The 13,792-nt window shown below is 38.5% G+C and overlaps 1 protein-coding gene across 2 annotated transcripts in view; it reads right to left on the reverse strand.

The window, feature by feature from the left end:
- RSU1 (Ras suppressor protein 1) overlaps positions 1-13,792 on the reverse strand; it is a 144,326-nt gene that overhangs the window by 62,566 nt on the left and 67,968 nt on the right. The window contains exons 8-9 of one of the 2 annotated variants that reach the window (XM_012731244.1): positions 9,804-9,936; positions 6,792-7,027 (exon numbers count right to left, since the gene is read on the reverse strand). In XM_012731244.1, the coding sequence (XP_012586698.1) occupies positions 7,024-7,027; positions 9,804-9,936 (137 nt within the window). In that variant the 3' untranslated portion in view covers positions 6,792-7,023. Of the gene's footprint in view, positions 1-6,791; positions 7,028-9,803; positions 9,937-13,792 lie in introns of those variants that run through there. The other variant, XM_004691274.2, reaches the window with a different exon arrangement.

Genomic DNA, 13,792 nt, shown 5'->3' on the forward strand with positions numbered 1-13,792 from the left:
TTAGAGGAAGGTCTCACTCTGAAACAGAATTCATTCATTTGTGTAGCTAAAGGACTGTTTCTTTTCTAACCTGAAAGAAGTATGATAAGAGATATGCACAAACAGTAAAAGACTTTAGTGAAAACATAATCTTCACTTAATATTATACACTGAAAATGCATTTAAAATATGATAAACATATCATATTCTAGCAAAAAACAAGAACTTTAACTTGGTCCATTCTGGTTATCTTCTCTTAGAAATCAGGGTAACCTGTCACAGGTTCTCTGTTACAACCTAACACTGAGAGTTTGCTGCATACAAGAGCTAGTCAGGAAGTAACTCTGATGCTTGTCTTGCTTTCAAAAAATGCCAGGGCCTGAAGAGAGAGAAAACATGTTCTGAAATCCCAGCCCCATATATATGTAGTATTCACAGAAAGAAATACTCAATTATAAGCTGAAGAATAATATATATATAATAAATTACACCTGCTGGGACAAGGTAAGTATTCAATAATTGATAAGCATTATTATTTACATTGCTCCAAAGAAAAAGTAAAGGTGCCAAAGAAAGATGATAAAAAGGATCTACACCAGATAGCCAGTAAGGAAGTGCACAGATTAAACCCTTTGAGGAAGTGCTATTTAGAATGCTCCTTTAAGAATGACTGGGCTTCAGCAGGTAAATACAGGAAGAAGGAACCTTCCAGGCAGAGACCACAGCACTTATGTGGAGATGAGAGGTGGAAAGCACGTTGGACTTTTGACAGCCAAGTCACCAAGTCTCGTCTCTGGCACATTCCCAGAGAGTCTGTATCAAGGCTCTTCAGTGCAAACTCAGCTCTTACTTGAGTGCCCACCATGCTCCTTCTGTCCAGTGGCTCAAAAGTGGGACTGGACTAGAGTAATGGAAAAATCCCCTGCCAAGTAGCTCCTCTCACACCGTGAAGACACAAGTCTTTTCTCATACATGGAGCCTGGTGTCAAAACCAGTGCTAGGATTAGAACAGACCTAAATATGTGTCTCCCACCCATGAGAAGGTGCACACGGAACCAGTTCAGAAAGGCAGTTTGGCTAAGGCCCTGTCCCTACACCATCCCAAAGAGAACGTGGAACGCAGGCTAGCATTGTTCCAAAGAAGAGGCCTTAGCATGGGAATTCTTAGCTTAGGGTGATAATTGTAACTGAAAGCCCCAAGCAAATGTAGATACTCTTTTAACATCAGAACACAAGGTTTCCTAGCTTCCATGTAAATTTAGTATTCCCAGTTTTACATTTAGGTCAAATACATTATTGTCCTGGAGAAAGACAAAGAAAAGGTTTTCGCTAAGACAGCTTTCACCCTGCTGGTTCTGTGCATGAAATTATGAGTAAGTTTCTGATACTGGTTGTAAATATAATACCCAGCCGACACATGCACCGTCTTAAACGATCCTTTACATGCCACTTTCTCTACCCTATTAAGATGCTCGTTGTTTCTTTGATTTATCTGATAATAAATTTTTGATGACTGGTAAGTCTCATAAAATTGCTCTGGTGCTGACTACACTGATTAATAAGTCTGAAGAATCGAAAGTGTCAGGAATTCATGTGTACGAATAAGTTACTGCCAAACATATATTAGGAATTCCATAAAATATAGAATAAAAAGGTTGATCTGGTAATTTTATCTTGTATCCTTTTTCCCTGTAACAATTTATATTCAGGGTCATCATCATCTTCCGTTAACCTTAAAAAAAATCAATAAAGTAAATACAAATGGGGAGCAAATTCAAGAAGGAAACTAAATAAAAAAAAAAAAAAGAATTTTGCCAGAAAAATAAAGAATTCAAAATCAGAAATCACGGCTGTGACAATTCTCAGAGATAATCTAGTTTTAACCACTTGCTTTGAAGATGACATAGCAAAAATGGTGTGTGGTGAAGTCACCTGCCACTTATAGAGTATAGAAGACACTTCTAGGAACAAAAACAGACCTAATTTTCCCTCCTTTGTCCCCAGAGCACTGCAGCAGAACAAGTCACTGTGCATTATCTGAAGAGACACACCCCCTCTCTGGTGGTTCTCATGCTGGGCAGCAAACCTCCTTAATGAAATGAGACTTCCATGCCTAACATTAGATGTCTCCATGCCAACCATTAAAAGTCGAGAGACCTCCTAAGATAAAATGGAAAAAAAGGGGCTGAAATTATTAGGGCTCCTAATATAGGTATTAAACCCCCAAGATGTCACATGAAATCCCTGATATCATTCCTTATAGAGCAAAATGTCAGTCACTACTACTCAAGGCCATACAGACCTCGAGAGAAGACCCCCACATTTATGAGTGCAGGGCCAATTACAAAAAGCATGTGGACGAGGGTCATTACGAGACATCATCAAGTGTAAATGAGGTCACTAGAGCAGGCTCTCACTCAGTGACTAGTGTCTTCATACAAAGGAGAAATTTGGGCCCAGAGAAAACACAGAAGGCAGCCCACAGACACAGGGAGAAGAAGCTGCCCACCTGCCAGGGAGAGACAGCTGGGCAGAGCCTGACCTCACTGCTCTCAGAAGGAACCATCTCTGCACATGTTGTAATCTCAGGTGTCTAGTCCCTGCAACTGTGAGTCAATAAAATTCTGCTGGGTAGCTTAAATGCCCCATACTAGACAAAATTAAATATCAGCAGGTAAAAAAAAAAGTCATTAAACTTCCTAAAACTTCAATGATAATTTACTTATTAACTTTTTTTTTTAAAAGATTTATTCGGCGAGAGGCTTCACCAGAGACAGAGCGGGAACAGAACAGGTAGATGGATGAAGTACACTGCTGAGGGGAGCAGAGGGCAGGTCAGGAGAGGTCTGCCATACCATGTGGTCACCTCCGGGGCAGGCGGGAATCGAACTCATGCGGAAGCGGCTTTAGATTCTCAGTGCTGTGCTTTAACCCACTGCGCCACCAGGGAGGGCCTACTTATTAACTTTTAAACAGACACCATCTCACTGGCTAAAAGAAGAACATATGTATTAACTATGATAATGGAAACATAAAAAAAAAAACATTGCCTTACACACAGAAAAAATGAAATAATATACAAACATGACAGAATAAAATATGGACAGTTACTGCCTAATCATTTTGCAAATACACTAGGAACATCAACTAATGGCCTGTGTATAACTCACATTTAAACCTTTTATCTGATAGAAGTTGATTAAAACTCCTTAATAATATCATGCATTAACCAAAATATTTAATATAGAAGACCCCTTAACTGTCAAAAATAACCAAACCAAACCAACCAAAAAACTCAAAGCAAACCTCCACCAATGCGAGGCCAGAATAAGAAAAGAGAGCCCAATAAAAAGCAGCATGTAATGTAAAAAGATACCACTGGGTAGAGAATAGAACTCAGTTTTGTTTGATTAGAAAAATGCCACTTATTAACTCATCTCTCAAATAAAAACAGCAAATGCAAGCAATAACTCAAGCTGGATGGGTAGAAAGTATCAAGCATTGAACTTTAAGATTACTGGGAATTAATAAAGGTTATCAATATGTGGGCTAACCAATTTCATTTCATTGAGTAGGTCAATATGCACTCGTTCAATATGATTATATCAAGTGAACATCATCTAAAAATGGAACTCTTGAAGAGAAAGCAAACTGACATATTTTGTTTTTGGAGTGTAGACTCAATTTAGTCTACGTTTATTTTCCTTCTGTGAAGTGGGACAAATTATTTATATTCTATTTACCTTAACATGGCACTGCAATGCTGTATACTCGGGGCATTATGCTGTACATGAAGCGCTGACTGCAAGTTTGAGGGTAAACACACAAGTGAAAAGGGCACAGAGAAACAGACATGCATGTTCTACTCTTTAAAGTCTCACGGAAACCTTCTGTGGGGCATGGTTCAGAACCAGCACCTGATACAGCTGTATGCTTTGCCCCAACAGATTCATTCACGGCCCTAATGACAGTTGCAGTGATGATGAGTAAAGCACAGACACTGTCAAGGTCTCCGCTCACTGATCAACTTTGAGCTCACCAGAGCTGGCTGGTCAGCAGAGTACATGGGTGTGACCACAGAATGCATGTGGGCGTGTGAGGGACACGTCTGCCATTTGTAGCTATGGCACATCATTCTGAAGAACAGCCCAGGATCGCTCTAAGATGGGAGTTCTTAGATGCCGTCAGGAACACTAGCTAGCATCCAGAAGCTGTGTTTTAAATCCTGGTAGGGTTCACCTTTGAGTTTCATAGCCTCGGAGGGTGGAGGTTCCCTACTATAACTCTCCCAGAATCCAGGTACACTGTTAAAGTCAAATGGGAGGTAACTTTCTTTTAAAAAAGTAGAAATATTTTGCATGAGCTTAAAAAAGTTAAGCTCTGAGAGACTAATCCTGGAGTATATTAGAATAACAGTGCTAGGTTAAAAAGCAGAAAAGTCAAAGCCCCTTTTAAATGTAATTTAACACTACTACTGTCTATCAGAAAACTTGGGAAAAAGGTATTCTTCCCCAAGACTCTGTTTTCCTGCTAGTATCTTAAGAGTGGAGGTACTAATTTACCAGGGCAATTACTAGTTTAAGGGCACAGGCAGAAACAGCTGAGCAACTAAATCAACCATCAAATCAAAGATCAACAGTTGATATTATGGCCTTATTTATATTTATTCCATAAGCAAACATTTCAACTATTCACTCATAATACTATCAGAAGAAAAAGTTTATATAAATTCTTCTGCTATCATTAACTTTACCATATAAAGTGAATATGAGATAAGAGACGTGAAACAGTTATTACCCAAAATAGAACATAATTCAGGGCCTCCCTTTTCTCCTTGGTATTTCTTAGCAATATTAGGTAAATGTGACCTAGCTACATGCAAAGAGGGTCCAGAGATGTCAAGTTCTTCATTTATAATTTGTATGATATGAGAAATGTGATAATATAAATATTAACTAAAAAATGGGACCAAAACATACAAGAGTAGCATCTACAAAGAAAATATAAATTAGTAGGTACACAATATGTAGTCAACTTTGAAAATTAAGAACAAACTTTATGCTAACAGCTTTAGGAAAAAGAAACTCAGCTCTTCATTTTCATGTCAACTATCAGGAAATACTGCTGTCCTGTGGCTGAACATTTCAGATACAGTAATGAAAAAGAAAAGTCTACATCATTCTGCATACTGACTGTCACTATGTAAAATTTACTAACTGCTAAAAAGGTCTCGGCAATTTAACCTTCTCCCCTACACCCTTCTGCAGTATTTACAAAACCATCTGCTAGTTCTGTATATCAATTTATACTTCATCACAAAATAAGGTTTAGAATTCTTGTTAGCTCTAATTTCCTCCTATAACGGGATGTTTTAAAATGAATGGGATCGCCTACTAGGCTGAGGGTCTTTAGCCTCTAGTAGACCTGACACAGCTGTTGTTTAAGGGTCTTCTAGGCCACTGACTCAGCAGCCATTAGAAGTATAGTAGTTGCATAACAAAGCCCATTTATGTTCATTATAGGCTGTAAGAGGTTTGCAGAGAGTGCAGAAAAAAAGATGCGATTACTTACTTAGTAATGCTATAAGTAAAACAAATCCAGAAACAATAACCTGGAAATAAGAGTATCCATTCTCACAAATCAAACACAAGGATTCACTTGGCTAGATTTACAGAAGAGAATTTGCCCATTTTTCCTCATTATCGTCTACCAATCACCAAATCCTGTTTTGTTAACATGTTTCTATTAATTAATATGAATAATAATGTAGTGGTCTTCATTTAAGATCAGAAAAAAATAAAACAGAAAGCCAGTTAGTGCGGCAGCTTTCCCTAGAGAGAAGAGAAAGGCACAAGACAGGGAGATGATGGGAGCGTTCTGTGAGTTATGCAGCCCTGGAAATGAGGCTTTAGGCCGCTGTGTTCCGCAAATTGCAGCCTTCACGAGGGTGCCTGTTTTCCAAATGCCTCTTTCCACCAACACGTTTTCAGTCTAACATTTGTCAAACCTCTTCTTTTGTTAAGAGTTAACTTGTCAGTTTTTAAAATGGCTTGCAGTTCCTATCTACCTTCCTTGATGGAAATGTGAAAAGTGTGAGTTACTCCCTTTCACAAAGAATCTTGTCAAGAATCCTGGCTCCAATCTGATTTCTACTCCTGGGGGAAAAAAAAAATCTATCTCTGGAAACTTAACAAGTGGTGACTATTCTATCATAATTCTGCTTCACAGAAATAAAAGAGGTCACCCAAGGAAAAAACCACCATATGAAGAGTGGAAGGTGACTGAACAATTCAACAATGTCTGATGATGCTAACACATAGAGTTAGTCCTCAGTGGCGGAGTTGGGCACATGATTTTACTTGAACACACGATTAACTTATACAAATGCAATGTCACCAGCCAAAGCAGTCTCTCTGCCCAAAGTATGACAGAAGAACAAAGGCAATCTCCACCTAAGGGATGAGGAGGAGGACATGACGAACACCCAAGAGAACTCCCGAAGAACTGTACCTCAACATCCCGAGACTCACCGACCCACATGTCCCCCTGTTGAATTGCACACGTTCCTATTTTCATCAACATAAGCCTAAGTATTTTTTTTTTAAAGATTTATTTATTTGTGCATACAGAACTGGGGTACAGGCCAGAGGCTCAGGAGCGGTGAGAGGCTTCACCAGAGACAGAGTGGGGAACAGGACAGGCAGATCGACGAAGTACACTGCTGAGGGGAGCAGCGGGCGGGTCAGGAGAGGTCTGCCACGCCATGTGGTCACCTCCGGGGCAGGCGGGAATCGAACTCATGCGGAAGCGACTTTAGATTCTCAGTGCTGTGCTTTAACCCACTGCGCCACCAGGGAGGGCCCCAGCCTAAGTATTTTAATTCTTCCTAAACACTGATTTTGCTGCTTTGTTTCAAACAGCCATGTCTCCTCCTGGAGTCCATTAGTGTTTAGAAACCAGATAATCCATCTTCTCTGCCTGTCGCTCCTCTAGACTCAAAAGGCCTTTGAGGGTGTGCTGAGAACACGAAAGCCGCAGTGAAAGTCAACTACATATGTGAAAGAAAATGAAACATGCTGGTGAATTCTTTGCTGTTCTCATTAGGTAACAAGTTAATACACTAAAGTTAAAAAGAGAGGAGAGACACACATTGGTATTTTCAGTGCCAAAACAAAACTAAAATATGCTTTCATGGCAGACTAAAGATTTATGTATATAGGATTTTTTTTTTAACTTGGAGAGGGTATATGTGGCTTATATAAAAACAGAAAATGTAACAATTAGAAACTAGGTATTAGAACAGATGATCGACCCCTACGATATTGAGTGTGAAACACACTTTATAAAACAAATATGACTGTAATAAATTGCCTCCTTGAGTATTACCACATGTACAACTTGAAAAAAGTAGCCAAATACCTGCTAATTAGAATAATATTTTTCAGAGAGGCAGGAAGGATACTGAAAGTTCTCTAATTATGAAGTGGCTGATTCTAAGAAAGAATTATACGAAGTTGTACTTATGTGATGATAAATTAATGTCTACTATTCAAATAAAATAAACCTTAGTTTTTAAAAAAGCATATGTATTAATAATTACATCTACAAAAATCAGTGTGAGTCATATAAAACAGGGCCTTAAACTTAAAAATCCATGCAATGGATTTTTAATTTAATTTAACTAGAGAATGTAAGAAGGACAGAGGAGCTGATATACACGACAGGGTTGATAGTCTTCTTCCAAAAGAGAAGAGAGGAGAACTGGAAGGGGCTTCCCCAGTGCCCCACCCTCCAGGAGCTCATGGCAAGGTGCATCCCCCAGCAGCGACTCATGGAGACTCCTCTAAAAGCAGACAACATGGTATGGACTGACTAGGATATCTAGAAAGGGACAGTGGCTCCTGTATGCTGAAGTTTTTTAGTATCAATTTAACTAGCTACTAGGCAAATTGCTTAGATTACTGTGATCTCAAGGGTAGGATGCCAGTCATAGAGGTAAGAATGTACATACACATCAAATATGTCACTGTGTTGTGTCACATATTTCCTTCTCAAACAACCCCCAAATAAATCAACACACACTCCCCATCCAGAGTTGTAGCCATGTTCAAATAGAGAGAAACGGCTTTGAATACTACATAATCACCTGAAAATGATTAAGGGAAAACAAAAATCCATAAACTCACAATTTATATTTTTTTCCCATGTCTTTCCAATTGTAACAATTTATACTTTTAAAATGAATTTAAAATTGAAAGCATTTTTATGTACAATATAATATTCTAATTCCCTGTTATTTATTAGTTACTAATGGTAACCTAAAAATTTGGTTACATAATAATAAACAGATTAGGAACCCTAATTTCAGATTAATGTGATCTTGGTTGTATATTTTTCTGTATATTTCTTCTCAGTGGTTTTCTAAAAACATATCCTACTCTACATAGCTTCCCATTCACTAAGAAATTAGAACCTTATCTAAAACCGATGACACTAATGATTAACAGTTTAAGCGGAATAAAATGAACAATACTTGCTAACTTGCAATTATATTTTCACACATTTTCGTAATTTACTAATTTCCAAGAAAGCAGAACAGTCATATTTTAAAAACTCTGTTTCTACATAATTGCACATATCTCTGTGGCTCATGAAAGAGTCACACACATCCTTATATGCCCCTCACTTTTTTCTTAGGAAATATTGTGTATGTCACAGGGTATCTTAATAGGAGCCATACTCTAAGCTACTTTCAAAAATGAGGACATGTCATCATTTTGACAACTCAGTCTATTCAGCTTTAATGCCATTGCTGCTCTCAGCTTCTCGTCTCTGGAATCCCATCAGCTGGTTACAACAGCCCACTGCTGGCCACTCACAGATGGGGCTTGGACCCTGAAATGCAACATTGCCCGTGACCCCAGCGCAGACTATATGAGAGCAGTGTTGAGTGGGGGCATTTTCCTGATACCATGAAAGGAAACTCCTCTCTAATGAAACTGAAATAACCCTCCTTCCTAACAGCAGAATGCTAACCTCTCAAACTTTGGTAATGGGCCCCAAAGCAGATTAAACCTATGGGATCTAATTGTCTTTATTTCATTTGCTTAAAGCTAGAGGTGACAGGACAAAAGACAAATGATTGTTTCAACTTCCAGTTGGTGGTGAGAGGAGAGGGGAAAAGACATAAGTGGTCACAATGGGCCGGGTTGGAGGGAATGAGGGAATTCCTTCCAGTCCTGACAAGTGGTGAAAGAAGAAGAGGGAAGGATCTGGCTTTAGGGCTGACTTCACACCTTCACCCTTACCCCAAACAAGGACCTGGGGGATTTTGAAGCTGTGGCTTTAAGTTAGTTGAAGTTCCCTCGGTTTCAGCCTTTTGTTTTTCTCAAAGAGAGATTATCATCTCACTAGAGTAAAAGCTTCTAAAGAATAATGCTTTCCTAGTATTGGTTCCTGGTTATATAAATAAACTGCTTAACAATTTTGTTCCTAACATCTGTTATTCTTTGCATTCAAAGGACAAAAAATATGTTCTGATCTTAATTATCTGATGAATTTTCTTAGTGCTATAAATATTCAACTAACATCTTTAAAAATTTTCCAAATAAAATTGGTATAAACTCCTTTGAAATGTCAAATAAAAATAATCTATAAATAACAGAGACAATTGCTATATGTGGTTTATTTAAAAAAATGTTTAGAAATGCTATGAGTTAACTACTACTAATATGACAATGTCATATGGCAGTTTTTTAAAAAGGCATAATTACAAATACTATAAACCCACTGTCTACTATTTCAGAAAATTACAGTCTACTTACTATTTGTATGTTTCAGAACGGATGTATTCAAAAACATGGGACACGCCAAGCTGGAACTGGTCAGCTATCGGGGTAACCCAGGGATTGTTCTCTGCTTTGAATACTTGCTTCTGACCAGTTAAATCCAAGTTTCCTAAAAAGATGGTAGAAAAACCGGTGAGTATCATTTTACCTAACATAAATCAAGTCTAAGAAGTACCACCAGTAGTCACAGTATAACCAGAAGTTCTTTTGGGTCACTGTTTTTTTTTTTTTTCTTTTTTTAATTTCTTACCCTTTATCACTGGTACACAAATAATGTTAGTGACAAGTCATACCCCTGCCTGAGAGATTAAGAAAAATGGGAGGAAGAAGAGAGGAAATAAGGAGAAAAGCTATATAAACCTGTAAAGAATTCTTGCAAACAGGCCTTATTTTTTTAGATATTTGCAACAGACACTCAAATGTCTGAGAGGCAGTAATACCAAAACCTGTGGAAATTCTATCTTGACAATGTTCATCACTGCTTGTCCAATATGATCTAAAACCAATCTGATCAGTGCCACTTTTTTTCATCAACTGAAGTAGAACATGAGCGAAGGAAGAATATTACACAAGAACAAATCATTATTGTATTACTCAGCTACTATAAGCATATCTCAGAATCAGTACTAAATGAATCTCATTAACATGTTAATGAGACTCACATACAGCTCTTACCAGTTTACAAATTATTGTTATTTAAGGCACGTCTACCTTTGATTCTTTAGTAATAACAAAGGTCAGTTATTAACATCATTTTATAGGGAAAGAAATGAAAACTTAGAAAAATTAAGTAAAATATCCAAGACCAGAAAATGTCAAGATTGGGATTTGAAACTAAGACTCCTGACTCCAAACCTCATATTCTTTCTAAAATGCTTCATGAAGCTACCAGGTTACATGTCAATCTAGATCAACCAAGGATGAATTATCCTAAAGTAGCAAAAAAAAAAAAAAAAGTCAGCAAACGCCACCTATCTGAATATTAACTGTTGATGATTCGTTGACTCCATTTTTTTTCTCCTGCAAGGTTATGTTCAAAAATGGGAAAAGCAGGGCCCTCCCTGGTGGCGCAGAGGGTTAAAGCACAGCACTAAGAAGCTAAAGCCACTTCAGTATGAGTTCAAGGTGACCACATGGCACAGCAGACCTCTGCTGACCCGCTGCTGCTCCCCTTAGCAGTGTGCTTCACTGATCTACCTGTTCTGCTCCCCACTCTGTCTCTGGTGAAGCCTCTCACCACCCCTGCACCTCTGGCCTGTACCCCAGTTCTGTATGTATAAATAAATCTTTCTTAAAAATGGGAAAAGCAGTGCTTTGAAGAACTTTCTATAACATGCCTGCCTAAGAGAGAAAACAGTGACAGAGAAGTTAAGTAGCAGAGATGCATCGGATTTTATTTGGCAGCAGATATACCAAAGTCCTTCTCCTCAAAGTCTATAGTCCATTTTCAAACTCTTGATTCACAGACCATGATTTCTTGAACATGATCAACATCCAACAATTCTTCCTAGTACCAAAGTAACACTAGTCTACTTTTGAGTCTTTATTGTCAATTTTGACATTATTGATGACTCAGGATAAGGAAAATGCATTTTGTGATGCAAGTATACATAAAGCACATGACCTTTATGTGAATTTTAGAAAAGTAAATTAATATTTTACAAGATAATGCAATATTTATTCTTAAAACAAAAGAACCTTTCTCCTTTTAGTTATATGAACTTATACCTTTCAGAAAAATGGAGAAAGACCAATAAGGAAATGATTTCTATTTCATAAAATGATTTTAAAGAGGTATTACCAAAATGTAAGAGCAAGTAATTCCTCATGATCTTTCCAAAGCTTTTTTTAAATATGTTTTATGTACTTGCACAAAAATAAGCAGGTACATTTCTCTCTGAGATGATCAATATTGTCAGTTTCTGGATCTTAATGGTGAAACATCATTAGTCAATATTAAATCATTTTGAGAAATTAATGTACTTTATTTAAACCATGGGATCAGAACACAGACTAGGGCAAATGAAAATCCAAGAGTCACATGCATTCTGTTTAGCTGGGTCTTTCATTGTCTATAATGGGCTGTCATTTATCTTTTTAAATCTTTACTTGGGGTTGGGCACTTTAGCTTCCCTAGAGTGAAACTGATCTTTTGTTTAAATAATTAAATGAGCTCTATTATTTTTATGTCCTCTTAGGATCTCATTTGCTATCATCTTTGGCCTCTTTACCATATCATTTGCCTCATTAATCCTTTTTCTCCCATTTCCACTTTTCCTACAAGTAAATGTAACAGGCATCTGGGAAAATTCCTTCACTTAAAAACAAGTCTGAAGAGTCATGTTTTGTGTGCAGAATGTACATACTCAGGGCCACGACTCAGGGGCCCGTGGCCACTCAGGGAGCGTCTCCTTGCAGACAACAGTAACCATGGCACAGCTATTCGCTAATAAGTTGGGAGTGGAGCTGCACAGATGAACACAGTTCTTTTAAAACATTCACGAAACAGACAGCCTGTGCTCATTATATATTGTCATCTTCCTGCTTCCAAGTCTGCCCACTAGCATCAGCATGGACTCAACTATGGGAAAAAAAAAATAATAACAGCGCTTGGAGAAACATGTGCATTCAAAGTGGATGAGACAAAAGACAGGATGGGGGAGGGGTGAAGCGGAGAAGCATAAACTGCATTTGGAAGTAAACCGATTCCTAAGCAAAGGGGACCTCCCTGTGAGTGGTGACTCTGGTTAGCTCCCCCCCACCCCCTCATCAGCCTAAAGAAAAATATAGCATCGATTTCTAATGGATATTTCATCTATTCAAAATGCATACACGATGTAGTCATTCCCATATCGCTATAAAGGAACACAAATGAAATGCTTTCCTATTAACCTCTGGCTCAGACAGGGATCACAGGAATATGATTTGGGGTGGGTCAAGTGGAGAAGAGTGGGGAAAGTTGGGAAATAGCTGTATGTGCAGCACAGGGAATCTCTCACCACACTGAACTTTTGGGGTGCTGGATCCATATGAGAGCACTGTGGACCAGAAATGGCTCTGGGAAGGACAGACACACATCTCAGCTATTCCAAATTTGCTTAGGGATGTTCCCTAGGATAGTATAGGAAAGACTGCTCATCACCAGTTCCCTTCTACAGGGCTCAAGGTTAGTCCCAATAATCCTGAAAGACAGGTGTGTTCTTGAACTTAAGGTACAGATACATATTCCAATGAGAAAGAACCTGCAATCCACACCTACCCACCCACAAGCCCACTCTGGAAAGTACAACTTCTTACTTACTTATTAACAAGTCTTACTAATAAGCCTGAGTTTTTTTAATGGCAATCTTCTGAAAATAAGGTACTAAATTCTGTGTTCCCCAGTTGCCACACACAGAAGATAGACCTAAGGGAATAACACTGAGAAAGGTCAGCCATATACTTTGGGCCCTTTTGTCTGAAGACTCTAACCCCTGGAGATCTGTCAGTCGCACGCAATGTCTCTATTTCAGCGCTGTCAATGGAGACAGAGAGGCATGGGGGATTGCTAATGACGTCTGCTAAATGGAGCAAGTAGGAACTGCCGGATGCCAGCTAGACACACTCCCTTTAGGGAAAAGGAGTCCTTTATTTTTCTTTCTACTGAGCTAACGGTAGTAGTTTACAACACTGTATAGGTTTCAGGCACATAGCTTCTCACTGCAGCCACTGTATATATCACACCACGCCCACCCCAAATGTCTAACAGAGTGATGTCTGAAAGCTGGAGCACACAGGTAGGGCCACAGGCTACTCATGAGCATTTTTCTTTATAACAATTCAAACTCATCTTTACATACTCACTGGGGAGAGAGGATTACCCTCCCCCAGCCCCATTTGTTGATTACAGTATCACATATTGATGAATCAAATTTCAGGTGCTTCATGGAGCCTAACAGAAAAGAATGATTCAGGTTCACGGCGGG

Source organism: Condylura cristata, unplaced genomic scaffold (genome assembly GCF_000260355.1).
Source record: "Condylura cristata isolate star-nosed mole 26May11 unplaced genomic scaffold, ConCri1.0 scaffold00030, whole genome shotgun sequence".
Classification (NCBI taxonomy): Eukaryota; Metazoa; Chordata; class Mammalia; order Eulipotyphla; family Talpidae; genus Condylura; species Condylura cristata.